At 41.3% G+C, this 21459-nt stretch overlaps 1 protein-coding gene across 1 annotated transcript; it reads left to right on the top strand.

Annotated features, from left to right (window-relative positions):
- Positions 1-958: 958 nt before the first annotated feature.
- On the top strand, positions 959-21446 carry LOC138651127 (galactoside alpha-(1,2)-fucosyltransferase 2-like). The gene is made up of 2 exons (XM_069741130.1): positions 959-1029; positions 16687-21446. The coding sequence occupies exon 2, from the start codon at positions 16706-16708 to the stop codon at positions 17726-17728; it is 1023 nt and encodes a 340-aa protein (XP_069597231.1). The 5' UTR covers positions 959-1029; positions 16687-16705; the 3' UTR covers positions 17729-21446.
- Positions 21447-21459: the final 13 nt, after the last annotated feature.

The raw sequence follows: 21459 nt of genomic DNA, 5'->3' as shown, positions 1-21459 counted from the left end.
TTAGCCCCAAAAATTCTACTTTGGTCTCTTCAGACCAGAGCACCTTCTTCCGCATGCTTGCTGTGTCCCCTAGTGGGCTTTTCCCAAACTGCAAATGGGACTTATGGCTTGCTTTAAAAAATAGCTATTTTCTTGACACTCTTCCCTATAGACCATATTCGTGGCATATACAGCTAATAGCTGTCCTGTGGACAGAGTTTTGAATCTCTGCAGTTCCTCCAGAGTGACCATGGGCCTCTTTGCTGCTTCTCTAATTAGCACTCTCCTTGCTTTGGATGTTGGTTTAGGTGGACGTCCATGTCTTATTAGGTTTGCAGTCGTGCCATACTCCTTCCACTTTTGGATGATGGATTGAACAGTGCTCTGTGAGATGTTTATAGCCTGGGCTATTTTTTTACAACCTAACCCTGCCTTACTCTTCTCCACAACTTTATCCCTGACATGTCTGGTGTGTTCCTTGGTTTTCATGATGCTGTTTGATCCCTAATGTTCTCAAACAAACCTCTGAGGCCTTAACAGAACAGCTGTAGTTATACTGAGAATAAATTACACACAGGTGGATCTAGGATTTTTACTTTTCTAGGAGAACCCCTTTAAGTCGTACTGTACTATCCTATATCTTATGCCATAACATATTATTCTAACCTTTTGCTATTATTATGTTATCCTAAGCCATACTATGCTATGCTGTATTATACAACAGTGTACTATGCTGCTTATGTTGTGCTATACTATGCTACGTTATTCTTTACTATGTAACACTGGGCAAAAAAAATAAGAAGAATCCAGTGTTTTCAATTCATTGTTTTAAGGGTTAATTCTTTCAGTTCCTTTTTCTGCTGAAATATCTGTGGTTCAGTCTTCCGTCTTTTTTTTTGACATGTGTCTACCAATGTCTACCAAGTGTTGCAATCGTGAGCTTCTGGGTTTATTATGTAAAGTTTTTGGGTGACAATGTATTTTGTTTTTCTACACACTGAAGAAGGTAAGGAGAGAGAGCACGGGGTATTCTGGCGGATGGGAACCACGGTAAGACATTGGGAAAGGGGTTAGGAGACTAACTATAGACACACTTTAAGCATAGAGAAAGTTGCAAGACTTTTTTTTACATAGTTCTTTTGGTAAACTGTACAGTAGATGGGGATGAGCTCCAATACTAGACAAGTTGTTTTCTAATCACTTGAAATCCTCTACTAAGAATTTTAATGTTTGGATATGAAATTTGGCAAGTCTAGCATTCTGATACAGCCCTTGAGATGAAAATAGGTAAGGTGTTAAAGGGAATTCGTCCAAAATATTTACCCTAGAGACAAGCAGAAGTACTGCAGGGTAAGGCAGGTTAGAACCTTTCCAATGATACTTTTTACATTTCACTTAGTTTCAGTTTGCAATCCTCATGCCTTCATTTATTTTCAGACAATACTGATATTCAGTTTGCAGCCTGACCCATATTTCAATTTTTTCTCTAGTGGGAGTGTCCCTCCTAGTAATATAGGCTTGATGTGAGGTTTGCATGTCTCTCCCAGGAATATAGGCTGGATGTGATGGCGTAGAAACTGGGGAGCAAAACAAGCGCAGTAGGGTCTTAACTGGTAACACGGTGAGGAACCAAATGGGGGTGCTGACTCACCAGGTGGGGTTGCAAATTAGCAGTATGCTCAACACAGAGACCAGTTGCAGCAGGACATGGGTCCATAGACCGGAGCAGATATTTGAACAGTCCAGGATGTCTGCTGTTTAATCCATTTATTTCCAAGAAACAGTTGGCATCCTGGATTTCTCAGCAGCACAGATTCAGACACCTATTTTCCTCCTCTCTTCAAATATAGGCTGGATGTGAGCTCTATATGTCTCTCCAAGTAATATAGGTTAGATGTGAGCTCTGTGTGTCTCCCAGTAATATAGGCAGGATGTGAGCTCTGTGTATCTCTTCCAGTAATATAGGCTGGATGTGAGCTCTGTGTGTCTCCCTGTAATATAGGCTGGATGTGAGCTGTGTGTCTCCCAGTAATATAGGCTGGATGTGAGCTCTGTGTGTCTCTCCCAGTAACATAGGCTGGATGTGAGCTGTGTGTGCCTCTCCCAGTAATATAGGATGGATGTGAGCTGTGTGTCTCTCCCAGTAATATAGGGTGGATGTGAGCTCTGTGTGTCTCCCTGTAATATAGGATGGATGTGAGCTGTGTGTCTCTCCCAGTAATATAGGATGGATGTGAGCTGTGTGTCTCTCCCAGTAATATAGGATGGATGTGAGCTGTGTATCTCTTCTAGTAAAATAGGCTGGATGTGAGCTCTGGGTCTCTCCCAGTAATATAGGCTGGATGTGAGCTGTGTGTCTCTCCCAGTAATATAGGCTGGATGTGAGCTCTGTGTGTCTCCCAGTAATATAGGCAGGATGTGAGCTCTGTGTATCTCTTCCAGTAATATAGGCTGGATGTGAGCTCTGTGTGTCTCCCTGTAATATAATCTGGATGTGAGCTCTGTGTGTCTCTCCCAGTAATATAGGCTGGATGTGAGCTGTGTGTCTCTCCCAGTAATATAGGCTGGATGTGAGCTGTGTGTCTCCCAGTAATATAGGCTGGATGTGAGCTCTGTGTGTCTCTCCCAGTAACATAGGCTGGATGTGAGCTGTGTGTGTCTCTTCCAGTAATATAGGCTGGATGTGAGCTCTGTGTCTCTCCCAGTAATATAGGATGGATGTGAGCTGTGTGCCTCTCCCAGTAATATAGGATGGATGTGAGCTGTGTGTCTCTCCCAGTAATATAGGGTGGATGTGAGCTCTGTGTGTCTCCCTGTAATATAGGATGGATGTGAGCTGTGTGTCTCTCCCAGTAATATAGGATGGATGTGAGCTGTGTGTCTCTCCCAGTAATATAGGATGGATGTGAGCTGTGTATCTCTTCTAGTAATATAGGCTGGATGTGAGCTCTGGGTCTCTCCCAGTAATATAGGCTGGATGTGAGCTGTGTGTCTCTCCCAGTAATATAGGCTGGATGTGAGCTCTGTGTGTTTCCCTGTAATATAGGATGGATGTGAGCTGTGTGTCTCTCCCAGTAATATAGGCTGGATGTGAGCTCTGTGTGTCTCCCTGTAATATAGGCTGGATGTGAGCTCTATGTGTCTCTCCCAGTAATATAGGCTGGATGTGAGCTCTGTGTGTCTCCCAGTAATATAGGCAGGATGTGAGCTCTGTGTATCTCTTCCAGTAATATAGGCTGGATGTGAGCTCTGTGTGTCTCCCTGTAATATAGGCTGGATGTGAGCTGTGTGTCTCCCAGTAATATAGGCTGGATGTGAGCTCTGTGTGTCTCTCCCAGTAACATAGGCTGGATGTGAGCTGTGTGTGCCTCTCCCAGTAATATAGGATGGATGTGAGCTGTGTGTCTCTCCCAGTAATATAGGGTGGATGTGAGCTCTGTGTGTCTCCCTGTAATATAGGATGGATGTGAGCTGTGTGTCTCTCCCAGTAATATAGGATGGATGTGAGCTGTGTGTCTCTCCCAGTAATATAGGCTGGATGTGAGCTGTGTGTCTCTCCCAGTAATATAGGCTGGATGTGAGCTCTGTGTGTTTCCCTGTAATATAGGATGGATGTGAGCTGTGTGTCTCTCCCAGTAATATAGGCTGGATGTGAGCTCTGTGTGTCTCCCTGTAATATAGGCTGGATGTGAGCTCTGTGTCTCTCCCAGTAATATAGGCTGGATGTGAGCTCTGTATCTCTCCCAGTAATATAGGGTGGATGTGAGCTGTGTGTGTCTCCCTGTAATATAGGCTGGATGTGAGCTGTGTGTCTCTCCCAGTAATCTAGGCTGGATGTGAGCTCTGTGTGTCTCTCCCAGTAATATAGACTGGATGTGAGCTCTGTGTCTCTCCCAGTAATATAGGCTGGATGTGAGCTCTGTGTATCTATTCCAGTAATATAGGCTGGATGTGAGCTCTGTGTCTTTCCCAGTAATATAGGATGGATGTGATCTGTGTGTCTCTCCCAGTAATATAGGCTGGATGTGAGCTTTGTGTGTCTCCCTGTAATATAGGATGGATGTGAGCTGTGTGTCTCTCCCAGTAATATAGGCTGGATGTGAGCTGTGTGTGTCTCCCAGTAATATAGGCTGGATGTGAGCTCTATGTGTCTCTCCCAGTAATATAGGCTAGATGTGAGCTGTGTGTCTCCCAGTAATATAGGCTGGATGTGAGCTCTGTGTGTCTCCCAGTAATATAGGCTGGATGTGAGCTCTATTTGTCTCTCCCAGTAATATAGGCTGGATGTGAGCTCTGTGTGTCTCCCTGTAATATAGGCTGGATGTGAGCTGTGTGTCTCTCCCAGTAATATAGGATGGATATGAGCTGTGTCTCTCCCAGTAATATAGGCTGGATGTGAGCTCTGTGTGCCTCTTCTAGTAATATTGGCTGGATGTGAGCTCTGTGTGTCTTTCCCAGTAATATAGGCGGGATGTGAGCTGTGTGTGTCTCTTCCAGTAATATAAACTGGATGTGAGCTCTGTGTCTAACCCAGTAATATAGGCTGGATGTGAGCTCTGTGTGTTTCCCAGTAATATAGGCTGGATGTGAGCTCTGTGCGTCTCTCCCAGTAATATAGGCTGCATGCGAGCTCTGTGTGTCTCCCAGTAATATAGGTTGGATGTGAGCTGTGTGTCTCTCCCACTAATATAGGCTGGATGTGAGCTCTGTGTGTCTCCCAGTAATATAGGCTGGATGTGAGCTGTGTGTCTCTCCCAGTAATATAACCTGGGTGTGAGCTTTGGGTGTCTCTTTCTGTAATACAGGCTGGATATGAGCTCTGTGTGTCTCTGCCAGTAATATAGGCTGGATATGAGCTCTGTGTGTCTCTCTCTGTAATATAGGCTGGATGTGAGCTCTGTGTGTCTCCCTGTAATATAGGCAGGATGTGAGCTCTGTGTGTCTCTTCCAGTAATATAGGCTGGATGTGAGCTCTGTGTGTGTCTCTCCCAGTAATATAGGCTGGATGTGAGCTGTGTGTGTCTCCCAGTAATATAGGCTGGATGTGAGCTCTGTGTGTCTTCCAGTAATATAGGCTGGATGTGAGCTCTGTGTGTCTTCCAGTAATATAGGCTGGATGTGAGCTCTGTGTGTCTCCCTGTAATATAGGCAGGATGTGAGCTCTGTGTCTCTTCCAGTAATATAGGCTGGATGTGAGCTCTGTGTGTGTCTCTCCCAGTAATATAGGCTGGATGTGAGCTGTGTGTGTCTCCCAGTAATATAGGCTGGATGTGAGCTCTGTGTGTCTTCCAGTAATATAGGCTGGATGTGAGCTCTGTGTGTCTTCCAGTAATATAGGCTTGATGTGAGCTCTGTGTCTCTCCCAATAATATAGGCTGGATGTGAGCTGTGTGTATCTCTCACAGTAATACAGGCTGGATGTGAGCTCTGTGTGTCTCCCAGTAATATAGGCTGGATGTGAGCTCTGTGTGTCTCCCAGTAATATAGGCTGGATGTGAGCGCAGTGGATATTTCCCTGTAATACAGGCTGGATGTGAGCTCTGTGTGTCTTTCCCAGTATTACAGGCTAGATGAAACTTCTGCATGTCTCCCAAGGTAATGTAGGATGAATATGACATCAGTGTGTATCTCCCAGTAGTACAGGCTAGATGTGAGGTTTGTCCATGGTGCTGCAGTCTTCTCTTTCATGTATCAGTACAGCTCTAAAGCTGTACATAATCTCTATTCCCACTTGTGTCTAGCCTGTTTTCTCTGTTCTTTTAATGATGCTTTCTTTATTTCAACTGAAAACCTTGCACAAGTCTCTCCCTTCCTCCTGCTATCTCTAACCCTGAGAGAAGGGAGTGGAGAGCAGAGAGAGCCATCATGGCCAGGATCTCTGATGGATTTGTTACATTTTTTAAAAAGTAGTCATCTCGATAAATGACTTACAGGCATTCTGCAGAAGTAAAAGTGACACGGTTACCAGTAAAAATACATATAAGCACCTTTGTGACTTACTGTATATGTGCTTTACTTTATAGGTAATAAAAAAATAAATTACATCAGATTATGTATTTAGTACTCCTCATTTAATGATTTACATTTTACCCTTTAGTGTGTTGTGACGTGACACCTTTAATATGCTTAGTGTGTACCCATGTTATCTATTCTATCACCTTCCTATGACTATCTATATTGATTGTTGTTGTTTTTACATCTTATGTATTTTTCCAATAAAAATGTAATGTCATGGACATTAAATACTCCTTTCTTTGGGCTCCTTTCATGCCCCCTTCTCTTTATTGGTGAAGCAGTAAAATGGTAGTAGATTTTTAATTAGGACTATTTACAAAGTTACTTCACTTTGCGTTCACTATATATACAGGCGCTTTTCACAAAATTAGATTATCATCAAAAAGTTAATTTATTTCAGATCTTCAGTATAAAAAGTGAAACTCATATTATATAGAGTCAATACAAACAGAGTGATCTATTTCACGTGTTTATTTCTGTCAATGTTGATGATTATGGCTTACAGCCAATGAAAACCCCAAAGTCATTGTCTCAGTAAATTTGAATACTTTATAACACCAGCTTGAAAAATTATTTTAAAGTCCAAAATGTTGTCCTACTAAAATGTCTATTCGGTAAATGCACTCAATACTTGGCCGGGGCTCCTTTTGCATCAATTACTGCATCAATGTGGCGTGGCATGGAGGCGATCAGCCTGTGGCACTGCTGAGGGGTTATGGAAGCCCAGGTTGCTTTGACAACAGCCTTCAGCTCGTCTGCATTGTCGGGTCTGGTGTCTCTCATCTTCCTCTTGACAATACTCCATAGATTCTCTATGGGGTTAAGGTCAGGCGAGTTTGCTGCCAATCAAGCACAGTGATACTGTTGTTTGTAAACCAGGTATTGGTACTTTTGCCGTGTGGACAGGGACAGAGTCCTGCTGGAGAATGACATTTTCATCTCCAAAAAGCTTGTCGGCAGAGGGAAGCATGAAATGCTCTAAAATTTCCTGGTAGACGGCTGCGCTGACTTTGGTGCTGATAAAACCCAGTGGACCTACACCAGCAGATGACATGGCTCCCCAAACCATCACTGATCGTGGACTTCACACGAGACCTCCAGCAGCTTGGATTGTGGTCTCTCCACTCTTCCTCCAGACTCTGGGACCTTGATTTCCAAATGAAATGCAACATTTACTTTCATCTGGAAACAACACCTTGGACCACTGACAACAGTCCAGTTCTTTTCCTCCTTGGCCCAGGTAAGACGCTTCTGGCTTTGTCTATTGGCCATGAGTGGCTTGACACAAGGAATGTGACACTTGTAGCCCACTTCCTGGAGACGTCTGTGTGGCGGCTCTTGAAGCAATGACTCCAGCAGCAGTCCACTCCTTGTGAATCTCCTCCAAATTTTTGAATGGCCTTTTCTTAACAATCCTTTCAAGGCTGTGGTTATCCCGGTTGCTTGTGCACCTTTTTCTATCACACTTTTACCTTCCACTTTCCATTAATATTCTTGGATACAGCACTCTGTGAACAGCCGGCTTCTTTAGCAATGACCTTTTGTGGCTTCTCCTCCTTGTGGAGTGTCAATGATGCCTTCTGGACATCTGTCAGGTCAGCAGTCTTCCCCATGATTGTGGAACCTACTGAAACAGACTAAGAGACCCTTTTAAATATTTAGGAAGCCTTTGCAGGAGTTTTATGTTAATTATTCTAATTTACTGAGATAATGACTTTTGGGTTTTCATTGGCTGTAAGCCATAATCATCAACATTAGCAGAAATAAACACTTGAAATACATCACTGTTTGCAATGACTGTATATAATAAGAGTTTCACTTTTTGTATTGAAGATCTGAAAAAATTAGCTTTTTGATGATATTCTAATTTTGTGAGCAGCACCTGTATATTTGCTACTTTTTGCTGATGCCAGGTTACATTGCTATCTGTAGGTACCGTATTTGTGAATCTGTGCACTCCCCTATAACTACACCAACTGTTTGATCAATATAGTATACTGTATTGTGATCTAGTATCTTGGAGATCAAGCCTATTAGAATAATAATACAATTAGATGACTTTAACTTTATGAGATAAAAATGGGTTTTACAGTGCAGGCACATAAATCTGTTATCTGTCTAATTACGTTTTTGTATGTTTACTATGTGGTTAGATATTATTAGTGTGATCATGTAAAAAATGGCAAGGCTCAGAACTGGGAAGGATTTCTGTGTCAGATAGTTGTGAAATATACCAATCACACGAGTCAATCACTCAAAATGGGAATTACTTAAAACTTCATTGATCCAGTGGAAAAAATCTGTATCAAAGCCCAGCAACTACATGTGACATTTATAGCTTCAGGGTCTTTGCGTTAGAGGGACAATTGAGCCTCCTAGAGCTCTACGCCTTTGTATGACTACAACCTTCCTATTTTTGTCTCTTTTAGCACCACGCACAAAAAACACAAAACGTACCAGTCTTGGCTGACATCAGTGAGGTTATTAATGGTTGTTCTGACAAGCTGAATGCACTTGAGCACAAAAATCATCAAGATGCGCTGCTGGCAGCTCCTGTGTAATCAACGACCAATGACATCCCAGATGTGCTCAATGAGAGAGAAGTCTGGAGATGCTGCAGCCATGAATTTGTCTGTTCATCCTGTGATTTTCATACTCCCATTACTTTTTCTTCTTGGTGTTACAATTTCAATGTTGAAAAGTATGTACATTATATATATCTATATATATATTTATTTATATATATATATATATATATATATATATAGATATATATACTGTACATAAATATGATGCAGTGGAGCTTGCTGCCAGAGTGGTTTTCCCACTCAGCGATGGTGGAAGGAACGCAGATGTACACACTAGCCAGTTTGGAAACACTTTACTCGCGGCGAGGCAATAAGCTTGACAGTTACAAAGAATCTCACAAAAGGCAACTTGAACAGAGGTAGATGAGTGGTATGACCAATAACACAACAACAGTTGGCTTGTACTTGTGACTCTTTAGATAGCCTGCTGTCTGTCCCCCCACACCCATGATCCATCTGATTTCTCCCAAAAAATAAGTAACTCACCTGCAAGTAAGTAAAAGAGAGTTATTACCCATATTGGTGTACAAGAGCATGCTGCACCACTACCCCAACGCGCGTTTTGCGTCACTTGCTTCCTCAGGGGGCGTGGCTGCAATGGATCCGGTGATGTCTTTTTATGACCGACCCCTCAGAGTCACCCGATCTGTCTCAACCAAAGAAAGTACCGTATGTGTTGAATACACATTAAAGTTCATGGCTTCCAAACTCTTCCCTGTTAGTCTGATCGCACCACACCTGTGTATCAGTGCCTCACACTCAGGCACCAGTCCCCTAGCTCTCACTATGGTGACAAACCTCTTTGCTCAAACTATCAGCACGCAGGCTCACTTTGGCGTCGTCATCTCTTCACACCTTGTGGGAAGCTGCTTTGCTCCTCTGTCGCTCTTTTTGTAGGCCTGAGGGGCACACATTGTATAGTGAGTGACACTCACCCCCACTACTAGCTAACTAAGATGCAGACACTTTTTATGCTGGGCTCTTTAGGTGTCCTCCCTTTTTCCAGACTCTCTATTAGCCTATATCAGACCCTATACACTGCTCTTGGACTAATATCTAGCAACTTAGTAGTACTTCAGTGATCAATCTGATTTAGACAATAAATAAGTAATTCGCCTGCATTAGGCTGGTTTCACATTGGCGTTTTTTGGGGTGCGTTTTTGCGGTAAAAAACGCAAAAAAACGCATGGTGAAAAAACGCATGTAAACGCGTACAAACGCTGCGTTTTTTTGACGCATGCGTTTTTGCATGTGGTGAAAAAAACGCGGCGTTTTGACGCGTTTACATGCGTTTTTACATCCGTTTGCGTTTTTTAAATGCATGCTGAGAAATGTGTGACAGCTGCCAATCATCAAAAAAAAGTAAAAAACCCACTATAAACAGAAACAGTTAGGGGTAGGGGTAGGGATCATAACCCTAACCCTAACCCTAAAGGGATCCTACCCCTAACCCTACCCCTAAGGGATCCTAACCCTAACCCTACCCCTAACCCTAAGGGATCCTAACCCTACCCCTAACCCTACCCCTAACCCTAAGGGATCCTAACCCTAACCCTACCTCTAACCATAACCCTACCCCTAACCCTAACCATAAAGGGATTAGGGTTAGGATCCCTTAGGGTTAGGGGTAGGGTTAGGATCCCTTAGGGTTAGGCGTAGGGTTAGGGGTAGGGTTAGGGTTAGGATCCCTTAGGGTTAGGGGTAGGGTTAGGGGTAGGGTTAGGTTCCCTTTATCACCTTTATGTTGGGGGTGGCATATCAGTGTGTTTTCTGGTTTTTTAATAAAAAAACGCATGCGTTTTTTACCGCAAAAAACGCATGCACCAAAAAACGCATGCATCCCCATTGACTCCAATGTATTTTTTGACCCCAAAAAACCGCATTAAAACGCATGCGTTTTTTTTTGGTCCAAAAAACGCTTCTAAAAATACTACAAGTAGCATTTCAGAAAATGAACGCATGCAGTAAAAAAAGCGACCAAACGCGTACACAAAAAAACGCATGCGTTTTCAATGTTAAAGATAGGAAAAAAAACGCTGCAGACAAAAACGCAAGTGTGAAACCACCCTTACTCATGGCGCTCCTCCTAATTGTTGCACAATATGTTGAACATTTCTCACTCTTCAGTTGGAGCCCCAAAAGTCCCAATGAAGCAGTAATCATTATATAAATTAGCAAATGTAGATATATAGGTTCAGTGAGTATCTAACGGGAAGAAGCACGAGAATATTTAGTAAGTGAATAGTACACAGCAGGGGATTACACAACATGTAGTAGTATAAGATATCACAAGACATGCAAACACATTGCACTAGAATAGTAACAAGGATCAGTGGAAACCAAATGCGTCAGCACAGAATGTGACAGTCTTTGAAACTATGTAAAGGTGGTGAACTTACTTTTAACCCCTTTATGTTTACACCGTGTCACCTAAAACAGTCCCTCCTTGCGTATACACATGTTCAACACTCTTTCAGTCCCTTCTTCTGGGGCTTTGTCTCTCCACTTTCAGAGTCTTAAGAGCCTTGACACTCCCTCCGACATTGTCCCAACGTCTCAAGGATTTCAGTCTTAGGAGTTCTAGTCTCTGTCTAGTGCTCCTTTGCCACCACTTCCTGCCTCTCAAGGTTTAAAGGACTTCTCAGGGACCTAACAATCGATAACCTATCCATAAGAGAGGTCTTCAATATTAGATTGGGTGGGTTTCGACACCCAGAACCCTTGACGAACAGCTATAAATGGTGCGATTGGCATCCAGAACTAAGTAATGATCCGGGAAGGTGGTAGTTAGCCCCTTACCTCTTGGGCCCCTTTGTACAGGTTGCACTAATAGTATGTACGCCCCCGGACTGCACTTTATCTCCCATCCCAATGATTTGCTCAGTCACATACATCATTAGGGAGCAATTTTCAGCTTAACGTTGGGGGTGTGGGTGTTGGACCCTCATCAATCTCATTGATGGCTTATTCATTGTTTGGTCCTGGGTAACCCTTTTAGGTCTTGAAGAGACACTATTTTCCAGATGTTTCTCCAACAATCACCAATCATGTTATCATCCCCTTCGCAACGAGATGTCCAGACCACATTCCAGATCTCTTCTTCATGCACACTTGGACAGGTAGGTCAAAGAAATGACTGCCTAAGAAAGGGCTTGATCTACGTCAACTTTTTTTAGTGTTCATGCCACGCATCCCAATATGTCCAGACCACACCTGATGGCTACAGGGTAACCAAACTTCTGCTATAGTCCCTACTGGGACAAAAGGATTTTCTCCACCCACAGCCTGTACTCCAGAGCTGTCTTTACAATTCTGCTGGTTGTTTTTGGAAACAATCAACAAGTTTGTTGTTACCCACTCCTGGAACAACTTTGCAGGGCTCTTATAATGGCGGCAGTCAGTTTGTATTCCTACTCCGTTTTCTATACCGTACCTGCTGTAAAGACAATACTTTTCAGAATGCAGAGAGAGTTCAGCTCTGAAGCCTCATAATTGTGAAAGCAGCTCTAGAATTTAAAACATGCTGTAACTAATGATCAGTACAAGATAAATACCATATTATTATAGTTATTATGTTTGTTTCTCTTAATATCCGGCAAAGTTCATCCAGAGGACGGCAAAATTTCGTCAAAGACATTTTCGGAATTTTTTTTCTTACCCACAATAACTTCCTGGATCAACATCTTATTTCATCTTTAACTCTTACTTGAACACATGAAACTTTTTTTTAAATGAATTCACCATGACATCAGAGTTTCACAGTGTCACTGCTCTTACAGTTAGGTCACACTCAGCCATCTTTTTCGTAACCCTAAATGACCTTAATTTTGCTCATCTTTCTGGGTATTTTCTTCCAAATATTCCATTCAATAATTGGTTTTCTGACTTTGAACTTGCTAAAGATCTACTATTTATTTCTTGTACACTGATGCAAAAACTGAACCCAAGATTCCAAGCGGTCGTGTTTTTCTATGCCATAAGGAGAACATAGACAGGTCTACTCCTAACCCTAATCTTTTTTGCTTTGGCAGTGGCTACCTAGCACAAGCTGATACAGTTGTGATTTTAATCAAATTCCTCATTCTTTTCAATGTCAGTTGTGCCCACATTTTTCCCATTTAGTAAGTTATCTTGCCACCATTCCCATGTGCATAACCTTATTTGTTAGGAATAAAACTCCATTGTCACTTCTCTTACAAAGCCTTGGACGTTAAATTATGTCAAAGTTGCCTGTTCTTTTTGTGTAGTTCCAATATACACAAAGGAAATAAATAAGTGTATAACAAAACATGTGTAATTGCAATAATTTTCTCGGAGAAATACTTTTAAATACTGCATAGAAATCAATGGGCTGGAGATACACATGATGAGAGCATTATACTGCCTCTGTACAAATCACTATTTAGACCGCACATGGAGTACTGTGTCCAGTTTTGGGCACCGGTGCTCAGGAAGGATATAATGGAACTAGAGAGAGTACAAAGGAGGGCAACAAAATTAATAAAGGGGATGGGAGAACTACAATACCCAGATAGATTAGGGAAATTAGGATTATTTAGTCTAGAAAAAAGACGACTGAGGGGCGATCTAATAACCATGTATAAGTATATAAGGGGACAATACAAATATCTCGCTGAGGATCTGTTTATACCAAGGAAGGTGACGGGCACAAGGGGGCATTCTTTGCATCTGGAGGAGAGAAGGTTTTTCCACCAACATAGAAGAGGATTCTTTACTGTTAGGGCAGTGAGAATCTGGAATTGCTTGCCTGAGGAGGTGGTGATGGCGAACTCAGTCGAGGGGTTCAAGAGAGGCCTGGATGTCTTCCTGGAGCAGAACAATATTGTATCATACAATTATTAGGTTCTGTAGAAGGACGTAGATCTGGGGATTTATTATGATGGAATATAGGCTGAACTGGATGGACAAATGTCTTTTTTTCGGCCTTACTAACTATGTTGCTATGTTACTATGAGATAGCTGGCAGGTATGTTAAGAGTTAACCCCTGTCCTGGAATAAGAGTTAACCCCTGTCCCCCTCTTTTGCAATTTAACTACTGTGCACTCATGGCATAAGTCTAGGCAGTCACTATTGGCTGAGGTTTATAGAAACCACATGAACACTATGAAGGATAAATGATAGCATACAAATTTTCTTATTTTTATGCTGTCTAACTAATTAAAGCATTTTAATAACTTAAGAATATCTCTTTAACTTGTTAAAGGTCAGCCTAATGATCCAAATAGGTAATTATATTGTTACAATGGGCTCTAGCTTAGATCGTAAGAATATATGACATTAATCGGCAATATGAGATTAAAATCCAGCTTGTGTTTTATTATTATTGTATAGATGCAACACATTTTGATTTAACGGCATGAATCTTCATCAGGCATATACATAATTGTATTTAACATACTCCGACTAGTGACACCCTGAAATAAAATGGCGAGTGAATAGAGGGAGGGAAATTGGAAAGAGGCATGTGTAAGCCTTATGACATCCTGTAATATCATAATAGTAAAAAAAACATACACGCTAAACTCAATTAAATTCTATATACTAAAAGCAGTGGAAATTCCACATATGTAGCCAGTTTAGCAGCACATATTCCCGGTTGCACTGCATGTTACTCAGGTGGGATGCTGAGGCTTCCCTCTCCCACCCCCTGGATCTTTCTGTTCTAATTTGATGCCTGTATATCTAGTCAATAAATTATTCCCAGGATTCAAACTCATGATGTGTAGCATAGCAGGCAGCAGCTGAGCCACAGGCTGCACTGGTAAATATAGAAGAATTTTCTCTGCCTAAATCTCAAAATAGTATTCTTACGGAAATAATGTACTAGTATATGGAGATGTATCTTTATATTGGCATGTCATATATTAGCATGGGCATATTTTATACATATGTGTGCCTAATGTGTATATACATGTTACTGTACTTGTGTATACTTAGATAGGAACTGATGAAGGAAGGGGGGGCTTAGATTCTAATCCTGCAGAGGTGACCTTCACTGTCAGTGTCAGCACCCTGAAATGATAGGTATCCTAATGTCACTCTAAAACACACCTAATCGTATCACAATGTTGCCTTTAAAATACTATATTTATGTTTATATATGTATTCGACTATTGGATTTTTGATTTGCAGTGCCTACATTTCATTGGAGTATAAGCAAAGCAATTGTTATGTCTGCTAACCCTGAATGTCTTTAGCAGCTCCTAGGATCGCTAGAGAAGCAGTTCCCTAGAGAATACAGAAATAATGCAAAAAACTACTGCAACCAACTCAAACTACAGCAAAGAGAATGAATCCAACAAAGTTTATCACCAGCAGGGAACACCAGTAGGGAAAAGTATTTTAAGCTGCACCCAAAAGGTGATAGGACAGACAAACAGAGCAAATAAAAAACACCTGTTACCCAAACCCGACAGCAATAAAAATAACAGAACTAAAACACCCAAAGAAAACGTGTATCAGTTGTGGCTCAGCGGCAGGAAACGCCGACCACAGAACCAAGGGTTTGAATCCAGAAGCATGATAGCAATTATGTTTGTATATACTTTTATGCCTTTTGAAAATTGAAGATGTTGAACCGAAACACGTTGCAGTGAAACGTGTTACATTCATTAATACGCAAATAAATTCTCAGCGCTTCGTCTGCATATCCTCTAGGCGCTACGGCTGGCGCTTTTCGCTTCTTGCTGTCTTATTTATTGACAATTGTTTCTATTGTGTGATCTGTATGTCTGATGAAGCTTTGAGGATATAGAGCGAAATGTCACATGTATATTTTGGATTGCCTACATATTAACGAATCTTAAAGGGAACCGGTCAGTAGGTGTTTAGCTTACAATCCCAGCCCATCACCTTTAAGATCATGTGAATTTGGGGTTCTTACAATCCCTTTATATCCTCAGAGGTGCACCTGTGTACCTCAGAATGTGTATTTCCTACATGTCCGCACTGCATGTAAATTACGCATTCCAATATCATGGATGTCTAGAGATTGTGATCGGTGCCTCCCTGATCTTTAAAAATGCCGCCTCTTCTCTCTGGATAAAAGTGGATGACATCTCTACGTCATCTCTACGGTGCCGATGTCTTGTGCCTGCACAGTAGAATCAAACCGGCAGCGCAAAGTCAACAGTTCCTTGGCTGTTCAGTTGGGCAGTGAGGCGGCGGTGCGCCTGCTCTCCTGCGCAGCTCTCTTATTCTACTGCGCAGGCGCGAGACTTCGGGCACTATGCGGATAACATAGAGAAGTCATCTACTTACATCTAGAGAGAAGAGGCGGCGTTTGAAAAGACTGGGGTGGCACTGATCACAATCTGGAGACACCCATTGGACCAGATTGTGCAATCTCCTTGCAGCACAGGTCATGTATTAAACACATTTTCAGGGGGAATTCAGGGGCACCTCGGAGGACATGAAGGGGTTGTAGGAACCCCATTCGCATGATCTGAAAGGTGATGGGCAAAAAGTTTTACATTTAAGTTTTAGGACTTGTTAGTGAGGGTTCCTGTTGGGTCATCCCAAATTGTACATATTCTTAGAAGTGAATGTGCCACCATGACACTTCAGAAGTGTACCCTTCCCATGCCTTCCAGCTACCCTTTTGCCAGGGATCAGTGCAGTCCTGATGATTGACAGTTCATGGTTGAGTCTTTGGCCTGAACTGTGCGCTCTCCACTGCAGCATTCGAGGGTAGATGAAGTTGCAGTGTCAGTGTTTGCAAGCTCTATGCAAAGAGTGTGCAATCACAGAACTCCTTGCCTTGGATTCTATTGTTTGCTGCTGTAACAATTCTATAGTTTACTCCTCGTTGCCTGGGATACCAGCCCCTACTGAAGTATATCAACAGTGGCCAGTATCCTAGGAAATGAGTAAACAATAGAAATGATTGGAGAACGGAGATGATTTTTTTTTTTTAAAGACAAATTGCGAAGTTGTTTCTTTTTACTAGCCCTTTGCAATATTAACAATTTATGATGTTGAGACAAGCTTCATTAAGAATTGTAGTATGTACTAAATACGTAAATGTGACCAAATCCATTACAATTTCGATGCCATAATTCATATTTTTCATTCTTTAAACAGAATCTAAATTTCGTAGAAGATGAGAAGAAGGTGGAAAATCATCCTACACGCCACAATACTTATTCTCATTTTGAACACCCTACATTTTCTCCTCGTGGGAAAATCAGGACCTTTCATGACAATCCATTTTACCGAAAAGCTACCAAGTCAAAACAGGATCATCAAGGAACCTACGGGCATGTGGACAATAGATCCAATTGGACGACTCGGCAATCTAATGGGGGAGTATGCCACACTTTACGCCTTGGCAAAACTCAATGGCCACAAAGCTTATGTTATGCCTGAAATGTACTGGCAACTTTCAAAGGCTTTTAAGATTACGTTGCCTATGATAGACCAACAAAAATTTGAGCAAATTGATTGGACAAACTATCCTCTCCATGACTGGATGGCTCCAGAATACAAAGAAATTGACTTTGATGTCGTGCGGCTTCAGGGTTATCCTTGCTCATGGACGTTTTATGAAGAGGTGAAGGATGAAATTCTCCGAGAGTTCACATTTCACAACAACATTAAAGAAGAAGCACATAAATACCTCTCCAGGCTCCAGAGAGGACGTGGAAAGGTTATTTTTGTAGGTATTCACGTACGAAGAGGGGACTATCTGACCGTCATGCCCAATATATGGAAAGGGGTGGTAGCGGACAAGCAGTACTTACAGACGGCTATGGACTATTTCCGAAAGAAGTACCAAAATCCTTTATTTATAGTAGCCAGTAATGGGATGGACTGGTGTAAGGAGAACATTAACACAACATTGGGAGATGTCCACTTTTCTGGAGACGGTGAGGAATCTTCACCACTCCATGACTTTGCTCTATTGGTGCATTGCAACCACACCATCATGACAATAGGGACATTTGGATACTGGGCCGGATATTTGTCCAGAGGGGAAACTATTTACCTATCAAACTTCACTTTTCCAGACTCGGAGTTTCTTAAGGTTTTTAAATATGAAGCAGCTTTTCTTCCAAATTGGATCGGAATTCCTGCCGACCTATCGCCACTTGAAAACATGACGGTTGACCCGACGAAGAAATAAAGCACTACAATACTTCCAAACCTATGGTTATTTCAGGGATTAGCACTCACCCTATATACTGTACCTCACTAGTAGAATTAATTAGATTCACATGGGTCTCTTTTGTTTTACTGTTTTTGTGTGTGGTTAAAAAGTTTGTTTGCTGCCGATATGAAGTCACAAATCTGAGTTCTTAGGTGTATTAATTTGACTTTTCTAGTGGCGCTTTTGTATTCTCTTTGTGGAGAACAGAAGGTCGTAGAAAAATAAAATCTGGTTTAAAACCATTATCTGATTTAGCTATGTTCCAAATTTAGGGGAGATTGGTCCAATCGTTTGGCCGTATTATTTTTGTAATCCGTTTTTTTCTCCCCATGATTATTTCGAGAACAGTACATACTAAAAAGCTGAAACTGTGTCTGAAACCTTCCAAACTGCCTGATGTAGCTATGTGCCAAATCTGAGGCACATTGGTCCAGTCATTTGGCCATATATTATTATTAAATTTTATAAACTTTTTTTGCGAACATGACGAGAACTATAGGTCCTAGAGAGCCAAAACCTGATCTAAAGCCCTCTGAAGCCCCTAACTTACCAATTTTTGGGCAGATTGGTCCAGTTGTTTGGCCGTGACTTAATCTTGGCTTCTGTAATCTGTCCCCCTCCACCCCAACTATTTTGAGAAAAGCTGAAACCCTGTATAAAACCTTTTCAACTTCCAAATTCGGGGCAGATTGGTTCAGACGTTTGGCCATAATTTAATCTTTACTTTTGTATCTGTTTACTTTTTGCAATCTGTTTTCTTTTTCGGAACATTTCGAGAAAGGTAGGTCCTCAAGCTCCTGGTTTACTAATGTGCCAAATTCGAGGTAGATTAGTCCAGTCATTTGGCTGGTAGTCAATCTTTGTTTTTTAGTTCTGGTTTTATTTTCTTCCGAATATGAGGAGAATGGTAAGTTCTAGAAAGCTGCAATCCAGTCTAGAGTCTTCCAAAGCACCTGATTTTCCTACGTGCCAAATTCGGCAGAGATTGGTCCGTCCATTTCGCCATGCATAAAGAACAGATAATGAACAAAAGACAACAGAAATATATATATATACTGTATATATTATATATACATATATACCTATATATACACAAAGATAGATCAATTGTTGACATGTGTATATAAAATGAATACAAATATGTAAAAGAGGACTCTTCGTATAGAGCAACCACTGATGAACACAACGGTGTAGATTGGGCCTCTATATGTTCTTCATCTAGGTCCCCCAACTAAGTTCTGCATTATGTCCTGCGTGTAGGATCTATAGACTACATAAAAGTCTGTATTCATTAGTATAATAAAAATACCATGAAATGACATTGCCCATCCATAATCATTTGTATCGTGCCACCATCAGGATCCAGCTGGCCTAACACAGCATCGGAGAGGCTTTGGGTAGTGCCAAGTACAGAGAAAACAATAGGCTCCAAGTAACCCGTTAAAGCCTATTTTGAGTCCATCACTTGATGTTGGGAGACTCTTATGGATTAATCCATGATATGACCTGTATGCACAATGATGATTATATAGCTTAGGATGAAATTAAAAGTGGACAAGCATATTTACTGTATTACGTAATGGTGAGCCCAAGGCACTGGCTACTGTATTCTTTTCCAGAAAGGAGTCCATAAACCCCCTTTAAATGGACACTGTCATTTAAAATAAAAACTGCCAAAAAAAAATAGTGCTAGCAAATCGGATATGCTTCTTTTTCTAATTAGGAGGACTGTTATGATCCGGTGACCTTGGAGCTGCATGAGAACTTTCACTGGAGAAAGTGGCCACTATACTGACCGCAACCCTGAACTTAACACCGCAACTAGAAGTAGCCGTGGAGTGTACCTAACACACCTAGACACCTCGTCACAGCCGGAGGACTAAATACCCCTAAAGATAGAAATCGGAATACTATCTTGCCTCAGAGAAAATCCCCAAAGGATAGACAGCCCCCCACAAATATTGGCGGTGAGTCGGAGAGGAAAAAACATACACAGGCAGAAAAAACAGGATTTAGCACAGGAGGCAGCTCTAGCTAGATAGGACAGAATAGGACAGAGTTCTGTGCGGTCAGTATTAAAACCCTTCAAAAAATCCACAGCAGAATATACAAAAAACTTCCTACATCTAACTAAAGATGTAGGAGCGTATATCGGCAACTCCAGTGAAACCAACCAGACTGAGAAAACACAGACACAGTCTAATCTGGACAAAAGAAAAACAAACGAACAGTACTGAAAATAAGCACACTGCATGTGTGCCACAGGAAAAGAAACAGACACTTATCTTTGCTGAACTGGCAGATAAGCAGTATAGGCCAGACAGAGATCCAACACTTCGAAAGAAACATTGACAACTGGCAAGGGCTAAAGGATCCTGCACACCTAAATATCCCAGTCAGAATTGTAATTATCCCATACACCAGAGACAACTGCATTCCCACCAACAACCACTGGAGGGAACCCAAGAGCAGAATTCACAATAGAGGACCCTTTCTTTCTTCTCCCTTTGTCTCCTAAACTTATCATTCACTCTGAAATAAAGCAAATAATCTGCCTTGCGCAATTCAAAATAGATATCTAAGAGGTATTAGGAGAGTACGTAAAAAAAAAGTGAGAAGGACAGATTAAGGGTGAGTTGTTGCTTTCTAGTAAGTGTTTCTCGCACTTCAGTGTTGGATTCACAGCTACATTGTTCAGCACCATGGTACAATGTCCTCCTTCTACTGCTGCTTCTGAAAATGAAACTCTTTAATATATTTTAATCAGAAAAATATAATTCTTTCTCTAATTATGAAACATTTTTTCTCCTCCCTTTCTCTTCCAAACTCATCATTCACTCTAAAATAAAGCACAAATCTGTCTTGCTATAGACGAGATAGACAACTAGGAGGGATTAGCAGAGTAAATAGAAAAGAGGAAGAGAGAGGCGCAGACTGAGTTGCTGCTTTGTAGCAAGTGTTTATCTCGCCCCAGTGTTGAATTCACAGCTACATTCCTCAGTACCACTGTATACTGTTTTCCTGCTACTGATGCTTCTGAACATGAAACTTTTCAATATATCTTTATCAGAAAGTATACTTCTTTCTCTAATTATGGCACACTTTTTATATCTCCCCTGAACTCATCATTCACTCTGAAATTAAACAATAATATGCCTTGCTCAAAACAAGATAGAAAATCAGGAAGGATTAGCAGAGTAAATAGAAAAGCGAAAGAGAGAAGCGCAGACATAGACTGTTTCTGCTTTCTAGTAAGTGTTTATCCCACTCCAGTGTTGGATTCACAGCTACATTGCTCAGTACTGCGGTATAATGTCCTCCTGTTCCTGATGCGTATGAACATGTGCTGCCTAGAGATGGGAGCACAGGAATCCTTGATGTTTCTGTGTGCTGTGTACAGGAGACATCATATCAGCTAGTCTTCACCCACCAGCTCAGGGGGACAAATGACAATTAATGATACAGCCTGCCGAGTGAAAACTGAAGGATACAAATCATATAAAGGCCAGAAATAGTGTTATTCCTCAAGTCCACATGACTAATTATTCTGAACAGCTATTTGAAATAATATTTTAACAATACGAGATGAGAATTAAGTGTTATTTATTCTCTGCCGAAAAGTTATGCTGGGAATTGTGTCTGATTTTTTATTTTTTTTCTGCGTTGTCAACCTAAATGTATATTTTTTTTTATAAAACACTGATTAA

The sequence above is a fragment of the Ranitomeya imitator genome, chromosome 10 (genome assembly GCF_032444005.1).
Source record: "Ranitomeya imitator isolate aRanImi1 chromosome 10, aRanImi1.pri, whole genome shotgun sequence".
NCBI classification, from domain to species: Eukaryota; Metazoa; Chordata; class Amphibia; order Anura; family Dendrobatidae; genus Ranitomeya; species Ranitomeya imitator.
Note: the sequence above shows the minus strand (reverse complement) of the source record. Positions and strands in the feature narration are given on the sequence as shown.